General features: G+C 34.4%; 1 protein-coding gene across 5 annotated transcripts in view; it reads right to left on the minus strand.

Moving 5' to 3' along the window:
- The window catches only part of BMPER (BMP binding endothelial regulator), a 277236-nt gene that overhangs the window by 106106 nt on the left and 153535 nt on the right, over positions 1 to 17595 (minus strand). For all 5 annotated transcript variants that reach the window (XM_039336815.1, XM_039336813.1, XM_039336812.1 and 2 more), the window contains one exon: positions 3996 to 4332. In XM_039336815.1, coding sequence (XP_039192749.1) covers positions 3996 to 4332 — 337 coding nt within the window. The remainder of the gene's footprint in view (positions 1 to 3995; positions 4333 to 17595) is intronic.

Here is a 17595-nt window from a genome sequence, read left to right on the forward strand (position 1 = left end):
TCTCTCTCTTCTCTTTTTATTTTTTTTTTTCTTTTTTAGTATATATTATTCATTTTAAAGTTTATGTTATGTATATTATTATTATATATATTATTACTGTGATTTTTATTATTATTATTAATTATTTTATAAATTGCAAATGTTATTTTTAAAATATTTGTTAAATAATCCTATATTCAGTTCTGGGAAGTCGGGGGGGGGTGGGGTGGTTGGGGAGGGGGAGGTGGATTTTTATTTGTAAAACTTTTGAAAAATTTCAATTAAAAAAAAAAAAAAAAAAAGATGTCCAAAATGCCTGATTAATTGTCATTTTGGTATCTCAAAAAAATTCAGTGGCACAGTAATATTTTACACAATTATGTTTGTCAGAATTCTTAAATAACACTCTTATAACAATTAAATGTGTGTTGATAACTTAGACAAAAATGATTGATGTATCATGAAAGAAAATAATAAACAAAATTTATCCAAAATAATAAATAAGTAATAGAATAGAAAGGCTGTAATAAAGTTGTAACTTCCAGCTTCTGTAGAATGTGCCCTTTTAAAAATAATGTATTACTCCTACAACAATTTTCTTTTCAAAATGAAAACAATGTTTAGGTTACTTTCATGTAACAAATTCTACAACTATCTAAACATCTTCTGCAATTGATAATTTGGGAAGCAATTAAAATCAATTCTACTCCTCTATGAATATCAAAATGCAATTCTAATAATATTTTCCTTAACCAAAATCTGTAATTTTATTTACATAACCTTTAAATGAAATCTGCTTAGGATTTAAGAATTTCCAAGGCATTCACCATAACTCTGGAAGGGAACTATCTTTGATATCTTGCCATTTGATATATCATGTCATGGGTACAATTACAAGCTTGCATCAATAATGTTTACTGGAATTCACACTACAAGGAAAGATAGACAGAATTATTTTGATTTTTTTAAAACTTGAGTGACTCTTATTCTCCTACAGAAACAAACAGTACAACTGTAGTCATTCTGAATTCTAATTCAAGGGTATTTTTTTCCTACCGTTCTGCAAAAGAACAAGGATCCTACAGATTCTGTGACTAATTCACTACAACTCAAAATGTTCTAAAAACATTTTTATTCTGAATAACAGATTAATCGAGAAGCTCTCCGAGCCCCAGTTAGAGAAGACACACTTCTCTAATACCAAGATACATATATAATATATACATTTGTAGACCATTTTAAAAACAATATTGGATCCAATGTAAAACATGAAAAGAAAAATGGGCAGTTGATTAGCTGATATTCATCACAAGAAAAAAGGGTAAAATGAGAGGATGAAGTGATGACAATTAGATGCTCAGGCAGAATTTTTCTTCAAATATAATCTTAGAATTCATGGCCACCCAGGAGGAATTGATCTGGAACAGGTTCAGGATGGACAAAGTAAAAAAGTGATGTTAATTTTCAACATCACATATCATTCACTTTAACACATCCAGAAATGTTGGTAACTAATGTTTAGGTGATTATGGAAGGAATTTAGATAAATTAATTAGAATATGTATACTATATTCATATGATATATATAATATATATTCATATGATGCATGTTGCTGAATGCAGATTGTCTTGAGAAAGAAGAAATACTGTGGATAATTGTTGGAAATACAGTATGATGCTGGAATAGGTAGCCCTTTGGCTTGATCAAGTTGTAAGACTTTTCTTATGTTCCTTGTGTCATAGAAATGCATTTAGAATTCAATTCAGAATTTCATTTGAAATTTAGTAACTTATTTTTAAGAAGACATAAACTATTTTTTTAAAAAACATACATTTTCTCGGTCACAAGTAATATTATATTGTATCATGGAAAGATTAATCTAGATATGGCAATCTTTCCATATCAGGTTACATGTTGTCTTTGCCAAGATGCAAGTCATTTTTCTTTCTGGTGTCAAGAGGATTATTACATTAAATTAATCATAAAAAATGTTAAACAGAGGAAGTCAAGGTATTCCCAGATACAAAATATAAGTGTGAATGCCAAATATGATAAAATAAAGCCTGCTTTGTCAGTACCTGGTTTGCATTTTCAGTTTTCAGCACTTATTGTGAAATAACTTAACTTATTGTGAAAAATGATGGAAGTAAAATTAAATTATGGCTAAAATGCAAATAGATTTTCATTGAACACCCTACTTACTCACTGATTTCAATCACAATGGAAATTAAAATTAAATCCTTTATGGCTTAGAGATTGCCTACTTGAGAGTTGTCCCTTGACGTGTCTACTTCACACTGGTTTGTATGTAATGGGGGCTGAAGATATTCTCTCCAAATGAGACCAAAGAAACAAAAAAGAATGTCTAAAACTTAATGTTTGTCACATATTTTGGAATACCTTACCTCCAGGAAGGAAGGAAGGAAGGAGAGGAGAGGAGAGGAGAGGAGAGGAGAGGAGAGGAGAGGAGAGGAGAGGAGAGGAGAGAAAAAAGCTCCAGCAGGTAGTTCAGGAAAAGAAAAGTAATCATTTTAAAAACATTTCAAAATGGATACCTTCTGTATGTCAGGAAAATGCAATAACCACTACTAGAATACTACATTATTTCATCACCAGCTGCAGGAAAGAGTGAAGCCAGAAACTTGGGAGCTGTATTTATGTAATCAAATGGTACACTCCCAGACACAAAAATCCAAATACATGTAAAAGAACTAAGGAATTGGAGCCCCTCCAATATGATCATGATAAAACATTTTTGGGTTCACAAAACAGGAAGCTAATGGCTGTGTTTGCTAGCCACATGTACAGATGGAATCTTATATAATTCTTTCCCTGGAGTAATCCACTATAAATTATTAAACATTTCCTATATATTTTTAGAAGTGTAATACTGTGCATATTTTACATATTTCATATTGCAATTATATTTTACCAGGTTTCGCCACTCCAAAATAGAGGAAATATTACCACTGTAACTAATAGATGTGAGAACTGGGAAACAAGCTCTTGATTTGACACTGCCCATCTAGATTTCAAAGTAGAACACTGCAAGAACCACTCCAGTAATAGCATTGCAATCATAACAAAGATATTGTTGTGTAGCTTATTAAAATACTTCTACGCACTATTGTGCAATCCAAAAATAATAACTGTCTTTCTTTTGTATCAGACAAAATCAAATGAAAAGAACATTTTTATGTTTTTTGCCAGATTGTGGCATTCCTCTGATTCCAATTAAGGATCAGAAAGTGTTGTCTTCCTTCTGCTCAGGCATTATTATCTTGGCTTTGTCTTATATCTTTATATTGTAATTTTCCCTAACTTGTTTTCAGAGATTTTGGAATAAAAAAAATTCAGATCTCCTTGACAGCCCAACCAATTCTGTGAATATTATATTACCATGTTATCATTCTAGAACAGTATTTTCCAGCAAGATGCCTTTTTTTTTTTTTTTTTAGTTTTCATTGCAGTTCATAATGGACTTCTCAAAGTCTGCATAGGAGAATGGTAGTTTTCATAGTATTGTAGAGCTAGTTGATCTGCACATTTCTCCTACATCAGCAAAGCTAGTAGCATTCTCTCCACTACTTCAGGAATCAATTAGCAAGGTCAAAGAATGTGCAGCTTACCAAACTTACTAATATGAGTGCTAAAATATACACATCCAGTTTCTAAGATTAATGATAAGACCTAGCAAGCTTTCACTATCAAGTGTAGACTCTTGCAGAGTCTTATTAAGCAGATTTAGGATTAGATTATAGAATCATGGAAACTATGGACTTTAACACTTTATTTATCAATAAATCCATTTAGGGTGAGGATTTTTTGAGTTCTTGCTGCCCGCCTGTTAAAGGAATGGAGAGGTGGCTACTTGCTTTGTTGATTCAGGAGGAATGTGCACATGTTCCAGTTCTGAACTATTTGGCAAACTACCATGCTCTTTCCTAGACTCTGGGAACAGTTTTACAACAGCTTGCTTTTATTTCCATTTCACTCATCAAAAGGAAACACTTACCGATAAAACACAGTGTAGTCCACAGTTGAGTGGCAAATCTGAAAATCCCATGCTTTGAGCTTTTGGCATTCCCGATGAGCACGGAGTTTTACTCTCACAGTTCCTTGGCACAATTCAGGAAATTGCTTCCTTGGAGGACGAGTACAGAATTCATTTGATTCCACACGCCAAGACTCAGCAAAGTCATCCACATCAAACTTAAAATGACCATCACCACCAATCAGATCATCTCTCTTGTGTCCATTATAGTTGCCGCACAGACCACAAAGCCGGCCTTTAAGATGAGGGGCAGCCATGACTTCAACAAAACTATCTCCATCCCAAGAAATTTCTAATCCTAATGAAAAAGGCAAAGAAAAAAGGAGGTTAACAGCATATCTGATTACATGACCACATTTCCTATTATTTGAGTCTGATTACAACTCTATTTGATTTCTCCATTTAGTTGGTAGAAGGTTTTCAGATCTCTCAGAAAAGATCCTTCCCCATTCTAATTCTTAGACTCCTTGACTAGAAATGTCTAGTATTGTGCTTCATTTTTGAGTTATGGCCCATGATACACAATAGCTGAGATAAGATGACAAAGTGAAAAGCAGGTGCCCAAAGAAAGCTATTTCTAGCAAGGAGTTATCTAGCACTGTCCTTCTTCCTTTGGTGTTCAGTTGCTTGATCTAAGGAGTTACAAGCAGGACTTCACCTATAACTGAATCTTCTACCTGCTGTAAAAAAATAATACAGTAGAATGGATTGAACTGTTTCAAACTAGAAATAGCAAGATGTCACCTTAGAATTTCTGAAATTAAAAAGAGAGGTTTACTTAAAAGCATTTTCAACATAAATGCATTTAGAAGTTATACATTTTAGTTTAGGAATGTGGTACTGGCTGCTCATTTATAGATGATTTTAATAGTGGAGAGCTAATATTAGAGACTACCTCCAATAGGTGTGCCAAAAGGATTTGGGAATTATAATTTTGATTTATTAAAAAAATCACCACCATATTTAAGGCAAAAGCCCTCCCAATTTAGTTAATAAATACAATACAAAGGCAGAGCTCTATAAAAACTGAAAAAAGAACCAGAGTGATCACAATCCTCCTTAGCAAGAGATCAAAACACAAGCAGATACACTACATTATTTAAATTATCAATAACCTGACAATGGCCAAGGAGATCTCAGATCAGTTATGTATCACCAATTGATCATCCATCTCCCAGATCACTACCCCCAAATCAAAAGGTTCCAAATTACTCCTATCCATATTGTTTTTAGAGGGTTTTAATCTTCAGAGAAGAGACACATTCATTAAAGAATATGTCCTAAAAGGTAAGTCAAGGGAAAACTTCAACCAACATCACTCTTTACCTAGCAGGGTTTTTTTTGGGGGGGGGGATGCATTGTAACATCATTCATCTCAAATTGGAAACATATTTCAGTTTCCCACATAGCAAAAAAACACTTGTTTATATGGAATCCAATATTACACTGCATATTAAATTTGACTTTTTAGAAAGAATAAACCAGAACGAAGCAACTCACATAAGTTAATCTATTAAAGACAATTCTTCTAAACCTAAAATTGAATTCAAAACTAGTTAAACATAGAGGGTTTTCAAAAAAAATTTTTTGAAATGCTGAGGTTGGATTATAACTGCTTAGAATAAAGATAATATTATTCAGGGTTATAGTTGCCTTGTTTACATTATTCCAAATTGCACTATATGCCTTGTCTTTTTATCTATGCATATCTAGAAATTGATTTACTCGTGTGTCAGTCATTCAGAGCTGGAATAAATGTAGTGATTCAATGGAAGAGGATTTTTTAAAAAAACTCTTTAGCAGATGGGTATCAGTTAGATTGCTTTGATTTCCTCTTCTGAATGAATGAGTTCTCCATTCTTTTAAATAGAAATCAGGATACAAGTAATTGATCAAATTAGAAGCCAAAGTCTGTTCTTTCTGGAATTATGCAGAATAAGAGCATTCCTTTGTACCATTTTCCCAGTAACCTTCTTTTTTGGACAATAGTTAATTAATCCATGATTTAGTTGATGAAATGGCACAAAATCCAATGTGATGAATTTGGAATACAGCCCAAATTTATGTACTGTGACCTCCCAATTCTTCTGCAGTTTCCTTCCAAAGAAAAGGCATATACAAATGTTTCAAGAAATACGGAGAATCCAAGTTCAAAGCTCTAACGTAACAATAATGCTGGTCAATAATTGTACAATTGGTACAAAAACACAATCTTCCAGTTGAGGAAAAAACTGAGAGACATCCTTGACAAGTGCAATATATTCACAACTGCAATATATTTACAAAACCATCCCTTTCCAGAATTATCTGCTATTTCTGACTTCTGTTCTCAAAACTCTTAAGACTTACTGTTTCATATAGAAAAATATATTGACTATTATTTAGTAACTTGATGACAGTTAAGTGGTCAAAAGGAATGTTTAAAAGAGCTGAGAAACCTGGTTCAGTATCTTTGTCATAGCTCTGCTGTATGTTAAGCAGTATGCTAGCCTGCACAAAAACAAAGCTATTGGAGGATATTATGTAGGTATCTTGTAATATGATCTTGTGAACTTATTTCCAGCTTAGCTTGCAGCAATCTTCTCCAATATATATTTTTCCAAAGATACCCTAGGAGAAGAAGTTACATGGCAGGGATAGTCCTTAAAGCATAGGTTTTTCATTTCCTAATTATGTTAGCAGTCTGTTATGTCTGTTTTACAGATATAGAAAGCTTTCATAAGCACACCATTTGCTAAATATGTAAACTATGTGTATGGCTTAGACCAGGGGTGTCAAACTCACAATGTCACATGACATGTTGCGACGTATCACAATTTTTCCCCATTGTCAGCAATGGGGTGAGCATGGTTTCGCCATGACGCCTGGCTTAGACAGAACTCTCCAGTTTTGCTCTATGTGAAGAAACTTTTGTGGAAGAAGCTGAGACTGTATTTCAGGTTCCTCCCTCCACGTTAGTTAAAAAGATAGATTTTACAGATTTGTTATGGTGTGGATTCAATTATTTCTGTACTTTTGGAAGCTGCTTAAAGCCAATTGGAAGTAGGGGACATATACATTTGTAAAATAAATTTAGTACTGTAAATAGCCCTGGACAGCAATTCTAAGTTTAAAAAAAATATCATGTACTGGATATAGTCTCAGAACTGACAGACCTGGTGAATATTCAACATGCTGGCCTTTGACTATAATAAAGATTTGTTTGATTGGTTGAATGCTTATGCTACTTTGAATGCGTGTATTTTAAATTCATTTAATAAATAATAATATAGTAAAGATCTCAGTGTCCAGATTTTCTAAATAATATGTAAAAAAACCTCTACAATTATTACATGACTTTACTTCTACTTGAATGGTACAAGTTTTCACTGGGAAGAGTTAATGAAAAAAAAATCCATTTCATTTGCACAAAATACCAAGAGAACTCTAATATCACCAATTAAAATAAAGTCAGTAAAGTTAAAAAAAGAGGTGAATTTGAATAGACACAGCATAGCATGGTGCTCTGAATCAGAAATGGCTTTTTCTTCTCATTTTAAATATTGATAAATGGAGCTTTTATCCCATTAGATCAATACATAAGATCTTTCTACAATGGTACTATAATCACATCATGAATTTGAAATAGCTGCTGCTTTCCATTATAACCATTAAGAGACTTCAAAGGTATAAATAGTTCAGGTAACCAATCAATTCATCTTTTTATGCAACCTGCCTCAGCATTATGTTAGGCTGCATTAATTTGGGCAGTAAAATTTCATGTTCATTGGGAAATTATCTGAGTATAATATATTGCAGTTACTCTTTAATAGAGGGCACCAATAGAGACCATGCTTGCCCCCTCTATTTGAACAAAAAAAATTATTTTAAGGAACCATTCCTGCATTGTAGGCAAAGATTCCTTCTTCCAGTATTGTCCTACTAACAGCCTTGCGGCTGTAATCAAATTTAACATCAATATAACCTCCTTTGTATCACAATCAGTAACTATGCCTAGCAAAAATAATTGTGGAGTAAATTTTACCCTCCTTCTAAAAATTCTCTGGATATTCCACCATATCTTAATCCAGAAGGCTTTTATCTCTCTGCACGACCACCAGATGTGATAATAGGTAGCATCCAAACAACCACATCTCCAACATTTAGGCTGTAGGTCAGGGTACATGAAAGACATTTTTTGTGGATCAAGGTGCCATCTATAAAACATTTTATAAAAATTCTCCCTTAGATTCTGTGCTTGTGTAAATTTGACATTTCTCACCCAAATGATTTCCCAGGTATCCAATGGTTCATTAAAGTTCTGCGCCCATCTAATCATACAATCTTTAATTAATTCCGTTTCTGAGTCCAATTCAACTAGAACCCCATAAATTCTCTTAATATGAGTTTGTCTTTGATCCTTCACTTGCTTAATAAAATTTTCATCTTCTCTAAGAAAATCCACCTTACAATCCACTTTCCATCTATCTGCTAGTTGCCTGTATTGAAACCAAGAGTAAATAATATTTTCTTGTGCTAACTCTTCCCGTGATTTTAACTGCCAATTTTGTCCATCCCATCTGAGTAGCTGTCTGTAAGACACCATGTCCATTTTAACACCTCTTTTTATTCCTTCTATCGCATGCCAAGGTATGGCTCATAATGGTACTTTAAAATCACCTTTATAATATTTTCTCCAAATCCTAAGTAAGGAAATTCTTATAATGTGAGATTTGAAAGCCCAATCCACTTTTTTATTAAATATTAAATAGGCATGCCACCCAAAAAGTAAATCCCATCCCTCTAGATGGAGTATCTCGAGATTTGTCAAATTTACCCAGTCACTAATTAGTGTTAAAACCACCGCATCATAGTATAATTTCAAATTCGGTACCTTGAGTCCACCTCTCTCACGGAAGTCTTGCATGATTTTAAACTTAACCCTTGGCTTTTTCCCTGCCCAAATGAATTTATTGACACCTTTCTGCCATTCACTTAAATTAATCTCATTCTTCAAGATCGGTAACATTTGGAACAAAAAAAGAAACTTGGGTAGAATATTCATTTTTATCACTGCAATTCTTCCCATTTTATCACTGCAACTTTTATCACTGCAACTTCTCCCAATTCTTCAAGTCTTTCTGTACACTAGCCCACAACCTTTCATAGTTATTTTTAAATAATTTTGCATTAGAAACAGATAACATCACCCCCAAGTATTTTACCTTATTAACAATTTCAAAACCCGTCAAGTTACCCAGAGTCTGCTTCTCCTGAGTAGTCATATTTTTAGGTAGGATTTTAGTCTTATTAACATTAATCTTAAAACCCGAAACCAAACCATAGTAATGGATCAACTGTAATAGCTTTACTGCAGAATGGGTAGGTTGCAACAAAGTAACCACCAAGTCGTCCGCAAGAGCTCTTAACTTGTATTCTTTTTTGTTAACTTCTATTCCTTTAATTTCCTGCGATTCACGAATTTTGATCAACAGTATTTCCAGTGTTAGAACAAACAACAACAGTGATAATGGACATCCCTGCCTAGTACCTTTCTCTATTGTAAAAACCTCTGACAAACCTCCATTGACAATAAATTGTGCCGTTTGTTTTTGATATATTACCGTAAGAGCTTGTAATATCTTTTCACCAAAGTTCATCTCTTCAATTACTCTTAACATAAAATGCCAATTCAGTTGATCAAAAGCTTTTTCAGCATCTAAAAATATCAGCCCTGCGGAGACTTGGTTGTTCTTGTCTAAGTATTCTAATAAATTAATGATTTGTCTAACATTATTTTTCATGTACCTACCAGTTATAAACCCAGATTGATCTTTATGCACAAGATGATGCACAACCCTCATAAGCCTATTTACTAGGATTTTAACAAATATCTTATAGTCAACATTTAAAAGAGATATAGGTCTATAATTCTTTGGTAAAGTAAGATCTTGATCCTCCTTTGGAATCAAGGATATGAAAGCACTACGCCATGAAGGAGGAATCTCTGAACCCTGTAGGATATCATTAAAAAAATCACCTAGTGGTTGAATCATCTCCTCCATTAAAGCTTTATAATAAACAGCTGTCAGCCCATCCGTACCGGTGCTTTCCCTGATTTCAATTGTTTAATTGCTATTACAATTTCCTCTTTAGTAATTAAGCCATTAATTTCATGTTTCTGATCCTCTGTCAATTTGGGAAAACTAGCCTCGCTTAAGTATTTGTTTATATCTAATATTTGCACATTAGTAGATTTGTATAGTTTTTGATAATAGTCTAGAAAGGATTTCTTGATCAATTCCTTCTGAAAAACTAATTTACCCTTGTAATTTATTTTATCTATTATTCTCTGTCTCTGTTTCTTTCTTAATTGATAGGCCAACCATCTCCCTGGTTTATTGGCATTACAAAATGTATTTTGTTTCATAAACAATAAGTTAGTTGCAGCTTGATCCGCCAGCAACATATTAAATTGTGTTCTTAACAAACTTATAGATTCTTTAATGCTTTCATCTGAAGGATTTAAAATCAAAGACTTTTCTTTTAATTTAATTTCATCTTCCAATTCTTTACGTTTCTGAGTCTGCTTTCCTTAAAGTGTCTTATCTGGCGGAAATGGCAAAGATTTCGGCGTTTTTAAAGGAACAAACGCAAGAGAAATTTCTTGCTGTTTGGGATAAGTGGATAAAATTTATACAATTTAAATTGGATATAAAAAAATATCACATAGCTTTTTCATAACTTTTATTTTTATATATATATACATATATCTCAGTGTTATATTTTCCCTTTTTTTATATATATATATATAATTTTTTAAATTCTTTTTTGAATTAAGCCTATATTCTGCTCTGGGAAGCTCGGGGGGGGAAGGGGGGGTGTTTTGGGGGGGGTCGGGGAAGGGGAGTTTTGTTATGTTATGTTTAGCTTTTTTGTATATGTTGTTTCTCGTTTTTGTATTGTTATTTTGTTTTTTTTTTTGTAAAAATTTATAAAATTTTCAATAAAAAAAAAAGATCCTTCTGGATCTTAAAAAAAAATGAAATAAAAAAAAATTATTTTGTAGCAAAAACAATAACAAAAAGATCAAAATTGTAATCAATTGAAGCATCCATGATGATCCGCAGGAATTCAGTGGAATTTCATAATTGAATTGGCAGCGAACAGAGACACTCAATATGTTTTTAATTAGGCTTTATGAATAATGTTTCTCTTGTGTGCACTCTACAGGCAGCCACAGAATGTTTTGTCTTGTAACTCAAATGAAAAAGCTCAGAACTGAATCTTTACTTTGCAGAAGACAAAAGAACAGGTGTACAGTTTCTTGGCTCGGTAGGAGATGCTGTTAGGTCTTCAGTGTTTTTCAGAGATGAAGATTGACCTTCACAACATCTTGTTTAGAGCATAAAGTTAACAGATCAGAATTGACAAAATAGAAAAGATTTGAGAATCAAGATCTCTGACCTACATCAAGAAAATACCATGGAAAGAACTGGATGGCAAAAGCAACCTTATTCAACACTTCACCTGTCCCTATATTGCTGATTTCTCTCACTGTTTCTCTACCAAGAGTTCCACATAGACATTTTCTATCTAATGAATAGTGGAAGAAAAGTTCAGAAAAGGGTGGAATTATCTTTTTATTTGTGATTATGAATTTGAACGCATGTATATATGTCTCTATATGTATTTGCATTTTTAATTTTCTTAAAAAGTAGAGATATTTTATACTCTTCCAGGAGTCTAAAGCTGCTAATAACTTTTTTTAAGTCAAATCAAAATATCCACAAAAGTAATAAAATTATTTATTAGATCAGCATAAAAGGAAGATTTATTTTAATCACAGTAAGAGGAAAAATGAATAAGTAATAGTTAGTCTTCTTTAAACAGAAAGATAGGATTGTGTGTTATTTCAATCTAAATTGTGCTTCTTGATCTGTTAGGCACTTAAATAAATATTCTAACAGATATTTGTAAAAGGATGGTCCTTGATTCAGCACATATAAGCAGAATACATTCTCAGGGAAGGATATTCACTGATTGGGACAAGGACCTAATTCTCAAATGTACTTCAGCTATTGCGGGACCCAGAATTTCCAAAACTGTTTCACTGTATGATGGAATGCATGGAAGAGTGTATCCTGCGAATCAAGGGAGACCTTGTTATATATCATTTTTTGTCGTCTATTCCAGTCATATTTTCCTTTTTATGTTTTTAGATACTTTAGTTTTGAGTATGAATAGAACATTAACTTTGCTTCCCATATTCCCCCATTTAGTTACACAAGGAACTGATTTTAATGATGACTAGGCAACCCATGGTCATTGTTGCAGTTATTTCTTTACTTAAACAGAGAAACAAAATGACTGTGGATGGGCAAAAAAGCAGTGAGAATATGAGCAACTTCTGACTTCCTGCTAGTTTCCCTATTGAATTTTCTTGTGGGAAGATGACAGGAAGCATTGGAAATTTTCCTTCCTTCCTTCCTTCCTTCCTTCCTTCCTTCCTTCCTTCCTTCCTTCCTTCCTTCCTTCCTTCCTTTTCTTCTGCCTGCCTCCTCCCTATCTTTCCTTCATATCTTATATCCTTCCTTCCTCACTGTTCCTTCCTTCTCCCCCCCCCCTTCTTCCCTCCTCCCATTCCTCCATCCCTCATTCAAATTCCTGCCAGCTCTCCCATTTGCTTGTGGGAAGCTTGTAGATAAAGTCAAGTGGCAAAGCCAGCAGAAAGAAAGAGATTGTTCCAAGTTCAAGGTCATTTGCTAGGTGGGGCAAGGAGGTATACCAAAGTATGCAAGATATGGCACTTGGGTTGGTAGGGCACACAAGGATGGCAAGGGTTTAGAAGGGTGCATAGATGTTTGAGGGATGTGTAAGTGCTGTGTGGTTCAGGGAAGGTGTGGGAGAGACGTGCAGGTTGGAAAAGGTGCCTTGGGGCTGCTTGGGAGTAGGTCAGGGCAGCGCACAAAGGGATAATGTGGGCCAGGAACTGTATTGCACAGGTCAGAGAAGGTGTGCAGTAGGGAGTGTGAGTTAGGAAGGTCCCTGTTCATTCTAATTCTTTCCTTCTTCTCTCCCTCCATTCCTTCCTTCCTTCTCCCTTCCCTCCCCTTCTCAGAAGCACACTAGTTGTTGCTGCTGGGTGGAGAAGGAGTCAGAGATCACAAGAGCCTTTGGGAAACTGTCACAGAATGTTAAAAATGAGGATCATGTGACTGGCAACACTGCAGCAGCTACAACTTCCCCAAATTTCATTCCATCAGGAGTCATGCATCTTTGGAGAATATAGCAAACAGTTCTTTCACACCCACTTTGGATTCAACAAAAAACATTCATGTGGATTTCTTTGCCTTATGAATCTGTTAAAATCTGCAGTAGTTCTCAACCTTTTCTTTACCATGGACCCTTTTAAATACCTTTTGTGGCCAGGAACTTTAGCCACAGATTTAACTCAATATTTAAATCTTAACATTTCTTCAAGTTTTTGCAGACCTCATGTGATGACATTGCACCTCCCACAGACCCTGGGTTGGGAACCACTGTACTGAAGCCTTATGAATTTACTTTTTTTTTTTTACTAATCTTATTTGAGTTGGACATGTTTTATTAAATGTTTTTCTTGTACTGTAAGCATTTGTAGAATGATGCTTACTTTTCCAGGACTTTTCTATGATTATACTGATAGCTTGGAAAACTAGCAATCAAAGACTTTTTTGGAGAGCCATAAGGTTGTTATGACAACCTTGTTATAAGGACAAAACTCTTGCTTGCCAGATTAGAAAAGCATGTAAGACTTTAAATTCTGTGTGTATTTTTTCATGTCTGTTATCTGCATAATCAAAGACCCAGATACTTTCAAATTCCCAATTTAAATGTAATAAGTCCTGTTGCCAGGTGGAGAGGCATCAAAAAGAAATTCTATATTTTCTTCTATTGCAAATCATGTTTCATTTGACATGAAATGGAAACCTCATGTTTGTAAAGCTTCCTTGATCTGTTTCACAAGCTCTGCCTCTAGCAATCTTTTAAAATATGGTCTGATCCACTTTATCAGGGATCCTTGGTAAATAGATTTTTCCAGTGCAAATAGATTTAGTTTTTTTTAAAATCTAAGAAAGAAGTCAATTGAAGAAAGTATATCTTCCTTCATCCCAATGTGTACATCAATATAATAAAATCTTGGAACAAAATACTTTTGTATTTTTCTTTTTTTTTCTTTTGTTTTTTTGTTATATTTTGGTTTTTACTGTAGCTCTACTTGGTACTGGGCTTTAATCAAGCAGTTAGGAAAAGCATTTATCTGGCTTATCTAATATTCTGTTAATTGTAATGTTCTGTAATGTACGGAGATAGACAGACAGAGACAGAGAGATGTGTTGCATATACAAATATTCCTTGTTTAGCAGCCACAATTAGAAATGGAAACTTGGTCATTAAGTGAGGTGGTTGCTAAGTAAAACTGCAATTGTGCTTATGATCTTATTTCAGTTTTCTTTTGCTTTGCAGACGTGTGAAGGTTATAAATATGGGGACAGGTTGCAAACTTATTTTTTCATCATCACTGTAATTGCAAATGGTCACTAAACATGGTAATTGTTAAACAAGGGTATATCTGTACCTAAACTTAAACTTTTGTTATTCTGTATTCTACTAATAGTGAAAATAGAAGCAGTTCTAGATATGTATTTTAATGTTTTTTAAAAATATTAAATATAGAATCAGCTAAGGCTTTAGCCAGTTAATAAAAAAAATGATGTTTGGCCACAGATGCAGTGGTTTTGGTAATAATCAGTCATCAGCTCATCCACTCTGCTCACTCAAGGATTATTCTACTCATAGCTTGTGAGAAGTTTTAATAATCAATTAGGAAGCTTTATATATGCTTTAGACCTAGGCAGCCTAAAAAAATTGGATAATCCATATACCCATCTCTAGAGCTTGTGATTTACTAAGCTAAATTTAATCAATCAGCCATGTATATAATCTGGCAAATGCTTCACAACTCTGATGTATTTATATTCCAAGACAAGAATGAAAAACAAAGTGAATTCAATCATCCATGTTCAGCACAAAACATGTTTTATGGATTATGCTGAATTATCTTAGAGACTGTCCTCTCCTTACTACTTTTGTTTAATTATTTATCAAATTCAAATCTGAATTTTCAGAGCTGCTTTACCCCAGATAAATATATATATATATATATATATATATAATAATAATAATAATAATAATAATAATAATAATAATAATAATAATAATAATAATAATAAAGTTGGAAGGGACCTTGGAGGTCATCTAGTCCATCCCCCTGCTCAGGCAGCGAATCCTATACCATTTCAGACAAATAGCTGTCCAGTCTCTTCTTAAAAACTTCCAGTGTTGGAGCATTCATCGCTTCTGGAGGCAGGTTGTTCCACTGGTTAATTATTCTAAATGTCAGGAAGTTTCTCCTTAGTTCTAGGTTGCTTCTCTCCTTGATTAGTTTCCATCCATTGCTTCTTGTCCTGCCTTCAGGCATCTTGGAAAATAGCTTGACTCCTTCTTCTTTGTGGCAGCCCCTGAGATATTGGAACACTGCTATCAGGTACCCCCTCATCCTTCTCTTCATTAAACTAGACATACCCAATTCCAGCAGCTTTTCCTTATATGCTTTAGCCTCCATTCCCCTAATCATCTTTGTTGCTCTTCTCTGTACTCTTTCTAGAGTCTCAACATCTTTTTTACATCGTGGTGACCAAAACGGAATGTAGTATTCCAAGTGTGGCCCTACCAAGGCATTGTAAAGTGGTATTAATACTTCATGTGATCTTGATTCTATCCCTCTGTTAATGCAGCCCAGCACTGTATTGGCCTTTTTGGCAGCTGCAGCACACTGCTGGCTCATATTTAAGTGATTGTCCACTAGGACTCCGAGGTCCCTCTCACAGTTACTACTATTGAGCAAGGTAAACCCTATACTATACCTGTACATTTGGTTTTTCTTGCCTAAATGTAGAACCTTACTTTTTTCACCATTGAATTTCATTTTGTTAGATAGCGCCCAGTGTTCAAGTCTGTCCAGATTCTCCTGTATCCTAAGACTGTCTTCTGGAGTGTTGGCTATTCCTGCCAGCTTGGTGTCGTCTGCAAATTTGATGATTTCCCCATCTATCCCTCGTCCAAATCGTTGATGAAGATGTTGAAGAACACTGGGCCCAGAACAGAGCCCTGGGGCACCCCACTATACATTTCCCTCCATGTAGATATGGTTCCATTGAGGACCACACGGTGAGTACGGCTGGTCAGCCAGTTACGGATCCATCTGGTGGTGATGCTGTCTAACCTGCATTTTTCTATCTTATCAAGTAGTAGGTTGTGATCTACTTTATCAAATGCCTTACTAAAGTCCAAGTAAATTATATCCACAGCATTCCTCTGATCCAGTAATTTTGTCACTTGGTCAAAGAATGCAATAAGATTTGTCTGGCATGATCTGTTTTTGACAAACCCATGTTGGCTTTTAGTAATGACTTTGTTTGCCTCTAGGTGTTCGCTGATTCGTTGTTTGATTATCTTTTCCAGAATCTTCCCAGGTATCGAGGTCAGGCTGATAGGTCTGTAATTTCCTGGGTCCATTTTTTTTCCTGTTTTGAAGATGGGAACTACATCAGCTCTTTTCCAGTCCTCTGGTAGTTCCCCTGTGCTCCAGGATCTTTGAAAAATATAGTTCAGTGGTTCTGAGATCACATCTGCCAGTTCCTTGAAAACCCTGGGGTGTAATCCACCTGGTCCTGGTGATTTGAACTCATCTAGACTGGACACTTACCGTTTTCTTGCCTATCTTGACATGCGTTTCTATTCTGTTTTTTATGGCACTATTTTTGGTAGGTTGGTCTGTTTTTTCCCTTTGTGTAAAGACAGATGCAAAAAATGAGTTAAATAGTTCTGCTTTCTCCCTGTTGCTTGTCACCTTCTTGCCACTTTCATCCACTAATGGACCAATCATTTCCTTCATTTTTTTCTTGTTTTTTACATGTTGAAAGAAGCTTTTTTGTTATTTTTGACTTTGGTCGCAAGCCTTAGTTCATTTTGAGCTTTAGCTTTCCTCACTTCATCTTTGTATGCTCGGGCTATTTGTTGATATTCTGACTTAGTTATATGCCCGTCTTTCCACTTTCTATACTTGTCCTTTTTATCTTTTTATCCCTAGTCCTTCTCTTCGTTAAACTAGACATACTCAATTCCAGCAACTGTTCCTTATATGTTTTAGCCTTCAGTCCCCTAATCATCTTTGTTGCTCTTCTCTGTACTCTTTCTAGAGTCTCAGCATCTTTTTTACATTGTGGTGACCAAAACTGGATGCAGTATTCCAAGTGTGGCCTTACCAAGGCATTTTAAAGTGATTTTAATAGTGCACGTGATCTTGATTTAAAAACCCATCAAATACCCATCAAGTTCATCAAAAACCCATCAAATTCTTGTTCATCTGATTTGTTTCATAAAGATCCTTAAAAAATGGAACATTCTTACTTTTTTAGGTTGCTTTGGATATTTTAATTACACTGAGTTCTTTACTTATTGTTTCTATTGGATTACT

This window comes from Crotalus tigris, unplaced genomic scaffold (genome assembly GCF_016545835.1).
Source record: "Crotalus tigris isolate CLP2741 ecotype Arizona unplaced genomic scaffold, ASM1654583v1 scf7180000017666.379230911805:20528666, whole genome shotgun sequence".
NCBI classification, from domain to species: Eukaryota; Metazoa; Chordata; class Lepidosauria; order Squamata; family Viperidae; genus Crotalus; species Crotalus tigris.